At 36.8% G+C, this 16,241-nt stretch overlaps 1 protein-coding gene across 1 annotated transcript; it reads left to right on the plus strand.

Moving 5' to 3' along the window:
• The first annotated feature begins 749 nt into the window (after positions 1-749).
• On the plus strand, positions 750-14,470 carry LOC101843117 (UDP-N-acetylglucosamine transferase subunit ALG13 homolog). The gene has a single exon (XM_040733338.1). The coding sequence runs from the start codon at positions 8,291-8,293 to the stop codon at positions 8,834-8,836; it is 546 nt and encodes a 181-aa protein (XP_040589272.1). The 5' UTR covers positions 750-8,290; the 3' UTR covers positions 8,837-14,470.
• The last annotated feature ends 1,771 nt before the right edge of the window (positions 14,471-16,241 follow it).

The following is a 16,241-nucleotide window of genomic DNA, read 5'->3' on the forward strand; positions in this document are numbered from 1 at the left end:
GATCTCCTGAAACTGAAAAGCTTTTGTAACGCAAACGACAGTCAGCAAGAAAAAAAGACAGCCCACAGAATTGGAAAAACTACTCACTAACCCCACATCTGACAGAGGGCTTATCTCCAAAATTTACAATGAACTCAAGAAGCAAGTCTCAAAAATGTCAAAAGATCAAATTAAAAAGTGGGCTACAGAACTTAATAGAGAATTGTCAATACAGGAGTTTGAAATGGCTGAGAAGCACTTGAGAAAGTGCTAAAAATCCCAGGCATCCATGAAATGCATATGAAAACAATTCTGAGAAACCAACTTACTCTTTTCAGAATGGCTAAAATCAAAAACAGCAACAACAATTTATGCTACAAAGATGTGGTAAATGGGGCACATTCCTCCATTGCTGGTGGGAGTGCTAACTTGTTCATCCACTTCGGAAATCAGTATGTAGATTCCTCAGGAAAATGGGATAAACCTACCACAAGAACCCGCAATGCCACTCTTAGGCATATATCTAAATGATGCCCATTCACACAACAAGGATATCTGTTCCACTATGTATATAGCAGCATTATTTGTTATAGGCAGGACTTGGAAACAAGCTAGATGTCCCTCAACCGAAGAGTGATAGAGAAAATATGGTACATTTACACAATGAAGTACTATTCAGCATAAAAAAAACAATGGAATCCTGAAATTTGCAGGCAAATTGATAGAACTGGAAGAAACCATCCAGAGCGAGGTTACCCAGTTACAAAAAGAGAAACATGGCATGTCCTCTGTCATGCATGGGTTTTAGACCTAGATCTGGGGAGTGCCAGCCTACAATCCCATCTCCAGAGAGACTGGGATACAGAACCTTAATTCAGTGACAGATGGAAGAAGAGGATGACTGCCATGAATAAGCACTGAGCATTAAATCATATTGCTTCTGTAGCCTCTGGTTTTGGATTTGTCCTTAATTTCAGTAAAGCAAATTCATCTACATTTTACTTCTGATAATACTATGAATCATCCATTCTTCCCAGCAACCACTCAGATGCTTCTTCCACTTATACTTAACGAGATGACTTCTCACTCACTGGCCTTCTGGAATGAACCACTCACAGTGACATAAATTCACAAAGTATAAATGGATATTACACACTCCGTTTTGTAATTTACCATACACACTCCCTATGTAATACCTTTTATTTAATTGAAGATGCATACATAACATTTCATGGCTTAGAGCTTATCTTCAATTCTCAAGCCTGTACCTGAATAAGACATACAACATCATGGAAGTTGAATTTGCAGAGTTGATGTTGACTTTTATAAATCATATTAGCCATGATCTACAGCTGTCTTAATATATAGGATGAGATAATATACCATGTGCATTTGGCAGAATATAAACAGTGAATTGTTATGTACAAGCAAGAAATTATTGGAATGAATATACTTTATCTGCACTTAATAAAAGGAGGGAACTTACCTGTGATACAGAAGGTATCACAATGTCTGATTCAAAGTTTATGTGCAGAATAAGAAGCTGTGATAATTTTAATGAAGCAACAATGTTTAAATTACATATGTGAAATTCCAACTTACAGTTAGAACTCAGAATATAACTGCCTCTATAATTGTGATACTGTGTATTCAGTTATGATATCACAAACTTTTTCTTATTAAGTCTCATGATAGCCCTTTTACTAATGAATCTACAAACCCTCATGTGGTGAGAGGAAGAGAGCAGAACAACACAATTTCACAATAAAATATAGGCCCTCTGATTTTTTTATGAGATAAGTTATAGTTGGTAATAGGAAACAATGAATTTACCATTATTTTCTCTCTACTACTTGCAATTACTCCAAAGCTAAATAAGTTAAGTAACACATTTTTTGCTGTTTTATGATTATTTACCAGGTACCTTGAAAACACACATAGATTAAGGAAGGAACTTGCATGATATATATGTATGTGTTTTGAGTGTGTGTGTACATATATATTTATATATTATTTCATAGTTGCATATCCGGATCAATTATTTTAATGAAAATTTCACACTCAGTCAGTTAAATACATGATTTAAGTATGTATAAGATACAGTATTTACAATATCATATTTAAATTGTACTATGTCAGAGGTCCATTCAATTTCTAGAGAGAAATAATGATACAATGATCTAAAAGTGATGAGCAATATAGTGTTTGGGTAATTTTAATGATGCAATTTTTATTTTAGTGTGGTTCTATGGACAGATACTTAGACATCTTGGTAAACAGGAGGTTCATTTGGAAATTTGTAATTGTACGCTGTAGTCTCAGTTTTCATTTTTCATAACCAGGCATACTGGCATCATAGAGTTTCTGAACACAGAGAAATGTTCCCAGGATTCTCTTTCATTTTGCTTGCCCTGCTAGGATAGTCAGGTACAATCGTTTTCACAAGGTGTCTATCATGAATCTTTTAGTCTTTATGAACATCTGCATACAACCCCTATTTGATTTGCATGTGAGTACTCTTATCTCTATACTTTCTAAGTGCAGAAATAAATGCACAATTATTATACATTGTTTAGGTACCAAACTGGAAACTTAACCTTGTACACATAATTTAGTACCCCTTTCCAATAGATCCTCACAGCTATACTTGCTGGTCAGCCTTTGATGGCAATATCTCAATTTCCCTTTATTTTTCTGACCTCAGTGGATCAGGTGAAATGCTGGAGATTAATTCAATACAACCTTCATCTGAGGGCAATCTCTCAGTTGTCCTCTTTTTTCGTGACCTCAAGGAATGTCGAAGCTCGGAAATTAATTGGATACAAGCTTCTCCTTGGAAGGTGGTCTCTTAAGCAAAAGTCTGGAGATTGGACCATTCAATTATACTGTTATAAGATGTGGTACCTGTTTTCAATTCTTTTCATTCTCAAGTCTCTCCTCTCCTGAATCTTCCTTCTGGCCAATCTTTCGCAGTCATCCCAAGACTCTCTGTATCTTGCTGGTACCTACTATGGTCGTGTCCATGCCACAAGCAAATCCAGGTATCAGGAAAAGAAAGACAATACATCCAGCTTTTTGTACTCAGAGAATTAATGTGATGCACTTATTGCCAGGAGTTGGTTTGTGTGTGTCTTTATTTCAAGTGGAAAAACAACAGGTGGAAGAGAGCATGGTTTCTCATGCTAGATGATGAGGTCAGTGGGGCAATGCGGTGGCAGTAAGCTAGGAGTAGAAAACAGGATGGACCTGACAAACAACTCAAAGACCCAGGGAAAAGCGGCTACAAATTTGCCCAGCATCCAACAATAATTACACAGTGCTGTCTGCTGTCTAGTGCTAAATAGAGAAAAAAATGTGTTCAAATATATTTCATGCTGTGATACCCATTGAATTCCTCTGCTGCATTTACACAAACTGGGAGGAGGGAGAGAGGGGTGAATCATTATCTCTGTTGGAGATCTATAAGAAATTTTGTCATTTGTTTACTTTCATGTGTTTGATATCTCTCTCCTGATTTGTTCCTAATATATCTCTGAATGCATGCCTTCCTCCAATAAGAGGTAATCACATCTAAAACAAACTTCAGAACTGGAGGATATTTTTCAGTCAGTCTCCAGGCTGACATCCACCTCTTAGCTGGATTTAATTAAAGCCTAAATGTAAACAACCACAGAGAAAGAAACTGTCCAGAAGACCTGCAAGAGACCACGGCAATTAAAACCTAGAATAGGGTAAATTCAACTGTTAGCTAGGGTGGAAAATTTTGCATGTCTCTGAGGCCACAGATTCTACCAAAGTATCTGTGATTTCTGGCACCAACATGGATCCTGCAGTGTGTGCAAAAAATAAGTTTTAAATCAGAAACTGGATTTGCATTGCTCAAATTTGCCCTTGGAGGATATAGTGTTCATGACTATATTTTGGAAAATCTTTAGTTAGCAATCTGAGACTCTGCGAATTCCAATAAAAACCTAGAACAGGGTTGGTTATTGGTTGCACTTTCCATAATCTGGCCAATATTGACTGCTCTTGTTTATGGGAAAGAAAGGTGCCCCTGTTTCTGGAGCCACAGATTCTACCTTAGTACCTGTGATTTCTCACTCAGTATGGAATCCTGCAGTGTGTTCAAGATTTATTTTAATTCAATTTTTGACAGCAACCAGGCTCATGTATTTCAAATTTGCCCTTGGATGATACAACAAAAAAGCATGTGTTTGATGGAATTCAAACTCAGCCATCTCTGAATCTTTGAAATTCAGGTGTCAGGTGCCACAAATATGTGCTACTGGGGATTCTGACATAACATAAAAATCATTGCATGCTAGCTCTAACTGGCAGCACTGAAACATAATCAGACAGCAGAAGGCAGAGACTGAGGATTTCATTTACATAGCCTGGAAAAACTTAAATGGACACAGACCCTCAGAGAGTGTATTTATTGATAATATGTGGATATATTTGCAGATTCCTTCCTGGTATTCTCTGCTTACATTCTAAATCTAAATTGCTACTGAAAATAAGGAAGACCCATATATTTACCAAAACTTATACAACTATCTATTTTTGATATATGCAGTGTTATTCCTTCTTTGAAAACTGTGAACAATGGTTGAGACAGTTGAACTTGTACAGTTCCCACATTAAGAATAGTAATTGAGGACTTAGAAACTGGCATACACCAAGAAGTCCTGATGTTTACTATATCCAGGGTCTTCCATTGTGAGTATTGTAATTATATTGTGTTTTTATTAAAGAATTTTTGAGTGTCTGACATTACAGGAGAAATATTGGAAACTTTCATGTGAATTGTACAGTCACCTCTGAACCAATTACATAAACAATGATTGTTTAGGAATGTACTACATGCAAACACCATCATATAGCATGGAATTGTATACAATCTCTCATAGACAATGGCAACCTCACTGTTTTATATTCCGCAATACAAAGGATTTTCAGGGTTCATGTTGACAATATATGGAAACTTAGGCATAACTCTATGCACTCCACTACTGTCTACAACAGAAAAATCTTTGTTCTGATAGCATATATTCAATAGGTTTATTCCTCACAGTGCATCCATATGAGGAAAATACAATCCTGATTCTTGAGTATACAGATTTGTAATATTGCAAGAAAAATTTCAGGATAGCAAAGAGTAGGTTATTCTGAATTTTCATTGGAATATTTTAGGTTCTTTCCATGCCTTTAATGAGCTACACCATTCAAATATTAAGAGCAATGTAAATCACATATTAATATGTTCTTTTAATATAATGCTGAATATAAATCTAATTATTGATTTATCTTCCTCATTTGTATAATTATTTATCTCAATGTAACATATTAATATATTTCAAGAACAGATACTTGTCACACCAATATGCAAGGTAAAGTATAATATAGAGTATTACATAAATAGAATAAGGACAAAGTACCTTGAAGTTGGGAATGAATATTATTTAGTAGTCAAGCATTTGGGTTAAAAGTAAAAATGTTAAAGTGATGGTGTAATTCCATCTGAAAAGTAAGCTCAAGCAACACATAACCCCCAAAATTTGTTTGTTTTGATGAAATGTATTTGACTGTACCCATTTCAATATTTACTGTGTAGAATCAACTGCCTAGTACCATTTACACGAATGACAGATTTCAATGAGAAACATTTTTCAATCTTTATTATATTTGTATTAGAAACAAGCTTGCTAGACTTGTGAATCACAGCAACCTCAACTTAACCTCAAACCACATCCCTCACCAACCAGCCAACCTCTCTCCATCCACAGTCTACCATCTAGCCAGTGTGAGAACCATAATGGACAATCTTCAATGTCTGTTATATCATCCAGGGTAGGGCCTAGGCCTCCTCAATGGGTCCAGGATGAGAGAGAATACCTCCATTTGAAATGGGCACCCAAAATCCTGATCTACTTCCAAGGACTCCTTACTTTACACTTTGTGCAGTGGCTTGCAATCAATATGCCTTTTTCAGATCTGCAGCTTTGTGCATTTTACCAGCCAGGACTTGACTCTTTGTTCCTTACTCCTCCTGCTCTGCAGCTAGGATCCATGTGTTCATTTCAGTTCTTAGCATTGGGTATCTGCCTCTGCTCCCATCAATCACTGCGACATAGCTATAAGATGGCATATAAGGTCATCTTCCAACACAGTATAAGGGAATGGCATTTAAGGTTGACTCTCAAATGTGACTTAATTTTCAAGTTGGTGTCAACATTTGAGATCACTGGAAAATTCACTAGGGCCAGATCTCTCCTCAAACTTATAATGACTCACTCTATCATAGTATTTCTCATCCTTCCCTCATTTATTGTTCACTTGATTAAAATTTCTGACTCTCTCATGTCCTCTGCTCCCATCCTCTTCACCCCTCTGTTTCACTCAGAGTCAAAGTCATCCTCACGCCAATGATACCAAAACCCACTGGGGACTCAGTTTTGTTCCCCTTCTCTTGGGGACCTTGCAAACCTCTCTTAAGGTACACCTTGTTTCCAAGAATCTCTGGCAATGGGATTGTAGACTGGCCTTAACTTGTTACATGTCTCAATGCCAAATTGTGTCATTAAATACCATGTTTGTCTTTTTGTGCCTGGTTAACTTCACTTAGGATGGTTTCTTCTAATATTATCCATTTGCCTCCTTATTTCAAGATCTCACTGCTTTTTTCCTGCTGAGGAGTATTCTTTTGTATAAAGCCACCACAATTCCTCCATCCAGTCTTGAATTGAGGCAGATATAGGTTGTTTTTAGATTCTGGCTACTAGAAATAATGCTGATATGTACCTAGTGTAACAGGTGTCCTTGTTGTGTGAATGTGGATCTTTGTGTATATGCTTTTGTGTGTAATTGCTTGATCTTGTGTTTGACTGATTCCCATTTCCCTGAGGAAACTCCATACTGATTTCCTAAATATCTATATGAGTTGGCAATCCCACCTGCAGTGGAAGATGGCTTCATGCTCCCAATTTGTGTTCCTGAGTCATTCCAGTTATGCTCTCTGGGATCTCCTGGCCTATGGACTTCATTAACTCCACTCTCCCATTGAGGCAGAGGAAGTGCCTCAGACTTGTTTATACACACTGTAAGACCCTTCAATATATTGAACCTGCATGCACCCACCAGAAGAGAACCTTGGATCCATGACGAAAAGGAATGTAAAAGATTCCACATGAACCCACTGTAAGAAGGGATGGGAAAATATCAATATAAGCACAAATTCAATGACCGAATAAAAACAATATGATACCACCAGAATTTATGGACTTCAAACGAGCGTGATCTGAACACCACAACACATATGATGCAGAAGTGAAAGAACTTAACACAACTTCTTTAAGATGAGAGAGACCCAAAAGAAAAAAAATGAGAAAAATTTTTAAAGAAATGGAAGAATAAAACAAACATAGTCAGCAAAATAATGGAAAAAAATTTTCCAAACTAAAGTAAGACATGACAATGAAATTACAGGAAGCCTACAGAACACCAAATAGATTGGATCACAAAAAAGTTCCCTTGCCACATTATAATAAAAACCCAAGGCATAACTAAATAAACTAAGAATATTATGAGTATCAAAGGAAACAGAAAAACTGCCAAGTATATAAATGCAAATCTATCAGAATCACACCTGACTCCAACATGAGAACACTGAAAGACAAGTGGTCCTGAAAAGATATTCGACCAACTCTAATGACCACTGATGCCAACCAAGACTACTATATATAGCAAAGAGTTCAATAACTACAAAACCAGATTTAAGGAATACATATCTAGTAATGGAGCCCTACAGAAAGTCGAAAAGGGAGAACTATAACTTATGCAAGGCAATTATGCTCCCAAATCATAGGTAATAGGTAATCAAACCTTACCTAAAGCCAATAGAAACAGCTGGAGAAATTCACAAAATATAACACCACAACAGCAAATCAAAAACAAACAATAATTAATAATATTCTTTAATCTGTTTCTGTTAGTTATGCTTATTTTTAACATGGTGACATCCATGTTTCAGATTTGAAGTACTACAGTATCTGCAGGAGGAATGATTCATTTGAATGTCACATATATGACAGAGACTCGGAGGTCCTGCTTTTCCTCTCCTCTGGGAAATCAACTAGGTTATGGCCATAGCACCGTTGTTTTATTTCTGAAATATTTGAGTGACTGAGAATATCTAGAATTAGCATGTGCATTCAGTAACCTACCTGTTGCCAAAAGCATTTGGAGAACAATAAAGCATAGAATAGAAAATTGAGACATCCGCTCCAGGAATTCTGAATCTTGAACCCGTGCGATGAAAAGTGCGCTTGTGACTGTTGGGACCACCAGTTTCGACGACCTCATCGAGAGTGTGGTCACTAACGACAGCCTCCGGATCCTTAAGAGTCTCGGTTATAAACGACTTGTCCTCCAGATTGGTAGAGGCACATTGGTCCCTGAATCATTCAGTAGTGATTCATTCACTCTGGATGTTTACAGGTACAAGGATTCTTTTAAGGAAGACCTTCAGCAAGCAGATCTTGTCATCAGCCACGCAGGTGCAGGAAGCTGCTTGGAGAGTCTGGAAAAAGGGAAGCCTCTTGTGGTAGATGTAAATGAAAAGTTAATGAACAATCATCAATTCGAATTGGCAAAGCAGTTGCACAATGAAGGACATCTTTTCTATTGTACCTGCAGCACGCTTCCTGGGCTGTTACAGTCAATGGATTTATCAACACTGAAATGTTATCCTCCTGGCCAGCCAGAAATATTTTCTGCATTTTTGGATAAAGTTGTTGGATTACAAAAAGAAACTCTTAACACTTTAAAAATACCCGTAAATCCAGTTCATGAAATGTGATCAAATCAAAATAAGCTTATGGCATATATTTGTGGAACAATACAAATTAATATATTTGCTATATAGGATATATAAGGAATTTTGTGGCATAAACATTGCAGTTGGATCCAAATTCTAACTATATTCAGTAAATTTGAGATTTCTCTAACATTGAATATGTAGTCAGTTCCTAACTGAAAATGTATTCACAATTTTGTCCTAAAATCTTAAAATGTTTATCTCATTGCTTAAAAAACAGCAAAAAATAAAAAATAACCAAGCCTGGCAGTGGTGGTCCACACTGTTAATCCCAGCCCTTAGGAGGCAGAGACAGGCAGATCTCACTTGAGTTCACGGCAAGCCTGGTTTACAGAATGTGTTACAGGACAGTCAGGACTACACAGAATACTCAGTCTCCAAAAACCAAAACAAAATTTAAAATGTTAATAAAAACCAGATATTAGATAGATGTTCCTATGAAGAAGAAAAAGTGAAATTCTAACAATGTAATATTTTGGTTAGAAAGTCAGCATCTGTAGTTTTATAAACTTATGAGACAACTTTTTGTATTAAGAGGTTGAAGAATATGGAAGTTAGTAGTTAAAAGGATGATCAAAGTAATTGTGATGTACTGTACTTGGAGTAAGTAACTTTTGTCCTGAAGAATAAAGTAAATATGTACACTTTTTCAACTTCTGATTCTTCAAATGCTGGGAGTACAGGTACACAACACCACGCCTTGGGTAATTGTTCCTCTGAGAAGGGCTGGAGAGATGTCTCAGTGAATAAATTGTACTTACTGTACAAGTGTGAGGACCTACATTTGCATCTTCATAATCAACATTAATCAGGCATGGTAGTGTGTATCTAGAATCCCTTTGCCTATGATGACATGGTAGATGGAGATAGAATCCCTGGAAGATATTGGGCTAGGAGCCCTGGTGTTAACAATAGTGAATGACAAAAAGACCCTGTATCAAGCAAGATGGAAAGTGAGAATTGAGCCTCAGGTTTTCCTATTATCACACCAGCTCACCATGGCACTGATGAATGCATACACACATGTAAGTAGAATGTGATAATTTTATCAATGCTTTAAAATATAGAGAATAAATCCAAAGATACAACAGTAAAAAAGAATAGAAAATTGACTTCATATAATCCTGTCCCCATTATGTACACAGATGTTCAACTGGGATTTCATAATTTTCATTTTCACTGCATTTTGGCATGCAGAATCTGTTTGTCACATTTTCTTTATTATTAATGGTCAGTCTTATTTGCAGCAGTCTACCATAGTGAAGCATATATGTGAAAGCAGAAGTGTTTGTCTTCTCTGATAGCATAGGTATGTAAGAACTTAAAAGTAATGTATTTCCTTCACATTCTGTAGTGTAAATATACTTTTGAAATTATCTATGAAGGTCAATCATGGCACTATATACATGCAATTTCCAAGAAGCTAGCCAAATCAGATTTAAATAATCACTGAGTGATGAAACTCTTATATTCCATTATAATATCAGGATTTCAGTTATCACTGTAAGTTTCCAAATGTAGTTGGATGCATTTGAAATAGTTACACACACACACACACACACATACACTTGCACACACACACACACTCACACACACACCCACACACATTAAGTCCAATGTATTAGGAAAAGAAAGAAAGAAAGATGTAAGACAAGATGTACGGCTACTTGCCTAAGAGAATGTATGTGGCTGACTTTATTGCCAGGAGAGTGTGTGTGTGTGTGTGTGTGTGTGTGTGTGTGCATTTATTTCATGTGCTAAGAGATGTCTCTCTTTTAGAAGATGGAGCAGCCTTGTTTACAGGCTTACATCACAGTAGGCTGACCAGCAACTCACAGAGACCCCGTGGGGCTGGGAATAAACAAAACATACTTTATAAATTTTCTATCAAGATCCATCATGTTACTATATGCATGCTATTGCCTAGAAGCTAGCCAATTCAGAGTTCAATTATCCCTTAGTGACAAAACACTCATGTTGCCTTATAAGGGTTTCAGTTTTCACTGTATGTCTCTAAAGATATTTAAATGCATTTGAAATAGTTACCCAACACATAGCAGGTCATTCTCCTTTTCCCAGCTCTGGAGAAGATCTCCAAGCCTTTCTCAGAATTTGAATTCCTTGATGCAATTGATAGCAGTCTCCGTATTTGTTCACATTCAAGCCCATTATGAATGCACAAAGTTCATCAAAGAGAGATAAGGGGAGTACAAGTGGTCAGGATTGTAGGTTATTATCCTACAGGCTCCAAAACTCAAAAATCAAACTTCATAATAAAAACCCAATACTTGCTTCCAAAGCTGCTTGAAATTTGCATAGCAACATGTCACAATTACACAGGGAATTGTACTGCTTAATAGAGATGAAAATAAAGAGTGTATTTACTTCATCATCTCTTCCTATATCAACTTCCCTGTGTCCTTCACACAAAGAGCAAGGAGGGAGACATAGATGAATCAGCAGCTCTGAGGGATATCTGTAAGAACAGTCGTCATCTTTTACATCCTCAGTTTTGAAATCACTATCCTGATTTGTTGCTAATGCATCTGTAAATGCATGACATCCTCAAATAGGAGGCATGCAAATATATATGTCAATACTGAAGGCTAATATCCAATCAGGCTCTTGATTGAAATCAAGCTCTTAGCTGCATTCAGGCCAAGCTTGACTGTGAAATTCCTAAGAGTAGGGAAACTGACCCAGAGACCTTCAGGAGACAGTGGCAGTTAAAAAATTAGGAGAGAATAGATGCTTGGTGTCATTTTCCATAATCCTGCAAGGAATAACTGCTCCTGTTTATGTAAATGATTTACTTATAACTCAATTCTTACAGAAACCCAGCTCATATTCCTCATTAGACGATACAGCAGAAATGGTTGTGTTTGGGAGAAACCTTACTTTGCCATCTGTGACACTGTGAATTTCAAGTGTCTGATTCTGCAAATAATTGCATGTATGGAATCTGCCCTGATATCCAAAAGCGTTACAAGCCAGATACAATTGGCAGAACCAATCCATTAATAGCCATCAGAAGGCAGAGACTGAGGATTTCATCTGCAGGGCCTAGATATAGATACAAGCAGTTGGATGTATGCTTAATTCTACTAAACTAAGGATGTCATCCTTTTTATGTATTTTTGTTTCTGCTGCAGCATTGGTTTAGTTGTGAGGGAGAAGTGAATCAGCAACTCTGAAGGATATTTCCAAGCTTTCTTCAGCATTTGCTTTCATTGGTGGTATTGAGATCACTCTCCTTATTGGTTCAGATTCCCCACACATCTTAAATGAACAAGATCCACAGAGAGAGAAAGGAGTGTGAATATGTTGTCTGAATTGCATGTTTTATTCTAGGCATTCTGGCTATATTCTGAAACTCAATTGCTTCTAAACAGAATAGATCCTTTGTCTATTTTCTCAGAAAAAGGCAACTAACTATGCCTATGAATTAGGAAAATCATGGATTGTTTGATTCCTTGAAGTACAGCTTTAATTGACCTCATTCTGTCACCTCTGCAGCAAGATGATTTCTGAATATTGAATTACGGTTTTTTCTTTATAATCATAATAGTTGCAATAAATGTTTGTGGCACTTGAAGTTCTGCAGTACCTGCATTAAAATACTTCACTGGATCCAGGCGGTAGTGGCACATGCCTTTAATCCTGGCACTCAGGAGTTTGAGGCAGGAAGATCTCTGTGAGTTCGAGGCCGGGCTGGACAGACAGCCTCCAAAACAATACAGAGAAACTCTGTCTCATGGAAAAACAAAGAGTAATTCGCTGGAGGATAAGGTATTTGGACTGTGCACTCGGAGTCAATGTACTGGGACACTAGGTGAGGGACTGAGCATACAGGAACAAGAGATATGTTAGACAATGACAAGACAGGATTCTGATTAAGTTTTATTTATTAGCTTCATCAACAGACATAATCAGTGCATGTGGCTGAGTGATGGAAGAAGCAAAAATTCTACATGGCTGGATTTCTTGCAAAGACACAAGTCTGCAGCTGTGAGACCCTGGACTGCAGTCTTTGGAAATGTTCTGTACAGGCAGATAAGCAGACACATAGATACACAAATATAAATAAGCATTAGTCTTATTTAGGATGAATACTATTATGCTATCCTTAATTCATGCCCTCCATAATATCTGAGATGGACTAGGGGAGTCGATCTGTTTTCTTTGCACTGGGATATCCATTGTGTTATTGTTCATTACATTGTAATTTGTTCATTTATTTATTGACTGACATTACAAGTAGTAATATTTGTTAAAGTGATTGAGAAGGATGTAGACAGACCTGAACCATTTTCATGAACAATGATTGTGTTTGCAATTAACTAAATACAGAAGAAAAATCTAAGAAGGAAGGCTATGCACAAGTCTCCCATACACTAAGTCAATCTCAATGTTCGGTGACAGGCAGTACATAGGCTTTTTCAGGATTCCTGTAGTAAATGTCTGCAAAACCTTGGCATAATTCCCTGAACTTTATGGAGTTTCCCAAAGAAAAATTTTTGTACTGGCTTTGTAAAATCATGGGATCTAGTACTCAGAGACCCTGCATAGCTGGAATACACAAAACAGATTTTGGAGACCTCAGGACTGTTGAATTGAAAGGAAATTTATTAGGATAGCAAATATTAGGTGAATCAAACTTCACACTTGAAATATAAATGATCTCTTCATCCCATTAATCCACTACATCACTCAAACACTGAAACCAATTTAAAACACATATTAATAGTTACTTTTCTATAATTTTGAATATAAAACTGAGTGTACATTTTGGCTTTATTACCTCACATGTATATCTGATAGATTATGTAAAATATTAACATTTTTATATTGCAGGAACTTCACATAACAGCATGATTAACTTGAGTATATTAAAGAGAATTATATAAGTAGATGGGAAAAAGTATCTCAAAATTGTGAATGAAAATCAGTGAACAATAATGTTGGTGGATTAAAAACAACCATGTTAAAGTCATGGTATATTAATGTGACATCATCTGAAAAGAAGAATCAGTTATCACATAAGCCTTTTTATTTGTGATATCCTAACAAGTACTGAAGAATATGTGATGAAATATATTTGACATCAGCATTTTCAGTGTTACAAGCCAGTACCCAGTTCAGTTTATACTAAGATCTATTCTCAATCAGAAACTTTTAAAATATTTCCACCATTATGATACATATTCAGACAGAACAGAGTTTGCAAGTAGCTGGTCAATTTTCTTCTAAATTACTGAAATCATAATATGAAAAACTGAAATTTGTGTTAGCTTCTGGTAAATAATGTTTCACTTTATGTGTCTGGTCCTTTAGAATTCACCCATTTCTTGCTTATCTATGCCTAAATAATTACAAAAATCATGGTTACATAAAGTTATTATGAATGTCCTTGTTACCTTATAATATTAAAATAATTAAAATTAGATGTGTTGACAGGTAGATTGACCAAGACAGGAAAACTCAAGGGTGTGTCCAGGAAATAGATGAATATAAACAAGAAATAATATATGCCTGAAGGAAGTATACAGAATTGATATACATATATTTTTTCATCACTTTTTTCTATTTTATTTTCCAGTTTAAATTTAGATAAGAAATGAGGTTGCTTCACAAGTCAGTTCCAGGTCACTCTCCCATTCCCTCCCCTCCTCCCGTGCCCTCCCCCCAATCCCCCCCTTATCCCCTCATTCCCCCAGGGAGAGTGAGGAATGGAATCTCATCATTCCATTTTTTTCTGCTGAATAGCACTCCATTGTGTAGATGTACAACATTTTCTCTATCCACTCTTTGGGTGAGGGACATCTAGGTTGCTTCCAAGTTCTGGCTATTACAAATAAAGCTGCTATGAACATAGTGGAACAGACAGCTTTGTTGTATGAATGGGCATCTTTTGGATATATGCCTAAGAGTGGAGTTGCTGGGTCTTGTGGTAGGTTTATTCCCATTTTTCTGAGGAATCTCCATACTGATTTCCAAAGTGGCTGAACCAGTTGGCACTCCCCCCAGCAATGGAGGAGTGTCCTCCTTTCACCACATCCTCTCCAGCATAAATTGTCATTGGTGTTTTTTATTTTAGCCATTCTGACAGGAGTGAGATGGTATCTCAGAGTTGTTTTGATTTGCATTTCCCGGATGGCTAAGGATGTTGAGCACTTTCTCAAGTGCCTCTTAGCTATTTTAGACTCCTCTATTGAAAACTCTCTATTTAGTTCTGCAGCCCACTTTTTAATAGGGTCCTTTGGTGTTTTGGAGACTTGCTTCTTGAGTTCTTTGTAAATTTTGGAGATTAACCTTCTGTCAGATGTGGGATTAGTGAATATTTTTCCCATTCTGTGGGCTGCCGTTTTTTCTTGCTGACTGTGTCTTTTGCCTTAGAGAAGCTTCTCAGTTTCAGTATGTCCCATTTATTAATTGTTGATCTCACTGTCTGTGCTACTGGTGTTATGTTCAGGAAGCTGAGTCCTATATCAATTCGTTCAAGGGTAACATCCACATTCTCTTCTAAGAGGTTCAGTGTGGCTGGATTTATATTGAGGTCTTTGATCGATTTGGACTTAAGTTTTGTGCATGGCGATAAACATGGATCGATCCACATTCTTCTACATACCAGTCTCCACTTATGCCAGCACCATTTGTTGAAGATGCTTTCTTTATTCCATTGTATATTTTTAGCTTCTTTGTCAAAGATCAGATGTCCGTACGTGTGTGGGTTAATACCCGGGTTTTCAATTCGATTCCATTGGTCTACCTGTCTATTTTTGTGCCAATACCAAGATGTTTTCAGGACTATAGCTCTGTAATAGAGCTTGAGGTCAGGGATGGTGATGCCTCCGGACGTTGCCTTGTTGAACAGGGTTGTTTTGGCTATCCTGGGTCTTTTGTTTTTCCATACAAAATTGATTATTGTTCTTTCAAGGTCTGTGAAGAACTGTGCTGGGATTTTAATGGGGATTGCATTGAATCTGTAGATTGCTTTTGGCAGGATTGCCATTTTTACTACATTGATCCTACCTATCCAAGAGCATGGGAGATCTTTCCATTTTTTGAGGGCTTCTTTAATATCTTTCTTTAAAGATTCAAAGTTATTACGATACAGGTCTTTCACTTTTTTGGTTAGCGTTACCCCAAGGAATTTTATGTTGTTTGTGGCAATTGTAAAGGGTGATGTTTCTCTGATTTCTCTTTCAGCCCTTTTATCATCGGTATATAGTAGGGCTACTGATTTTCTTGAGTTGATCTTGTAGCCTGCCACTTTGCTGAAGGTGTTAATCAGCTGTAAGAGTTCCCTGGTAGAGTTCTTTGGGTCATTGATGTAAACTATCATATCGTCTGCAAACAGTGAAGGTTTGACCTCTTCCTTCCCAAT

This window comes from Mesocricetus auratus, unplaced genomic scaffold (genome assembly GCF_017639785.1).
Source record: "Mesocricetus auratus isolate SY011 unplaced genomic scaffold, BCM_Maur_2.0 Super-Scaffold_100030, whole genome shotgun sequence".
NCBI classification, from domain to species: domain Eukaryota; kingdom Metazoa; phylum Chordata; class Mammalia; order Rodentia; family Cricetidae; genus Mesocricetus; species Mesocricetus auratus.

Coding starts and splice junctions, on each gene's coding strand:
- LOC101843117 (XM_040733338.1), top strand. CDS start 8,291: ATGAAAAGTGCGCTTGTGACTGTTGGGACCACCAGTTTCGACGACCTC.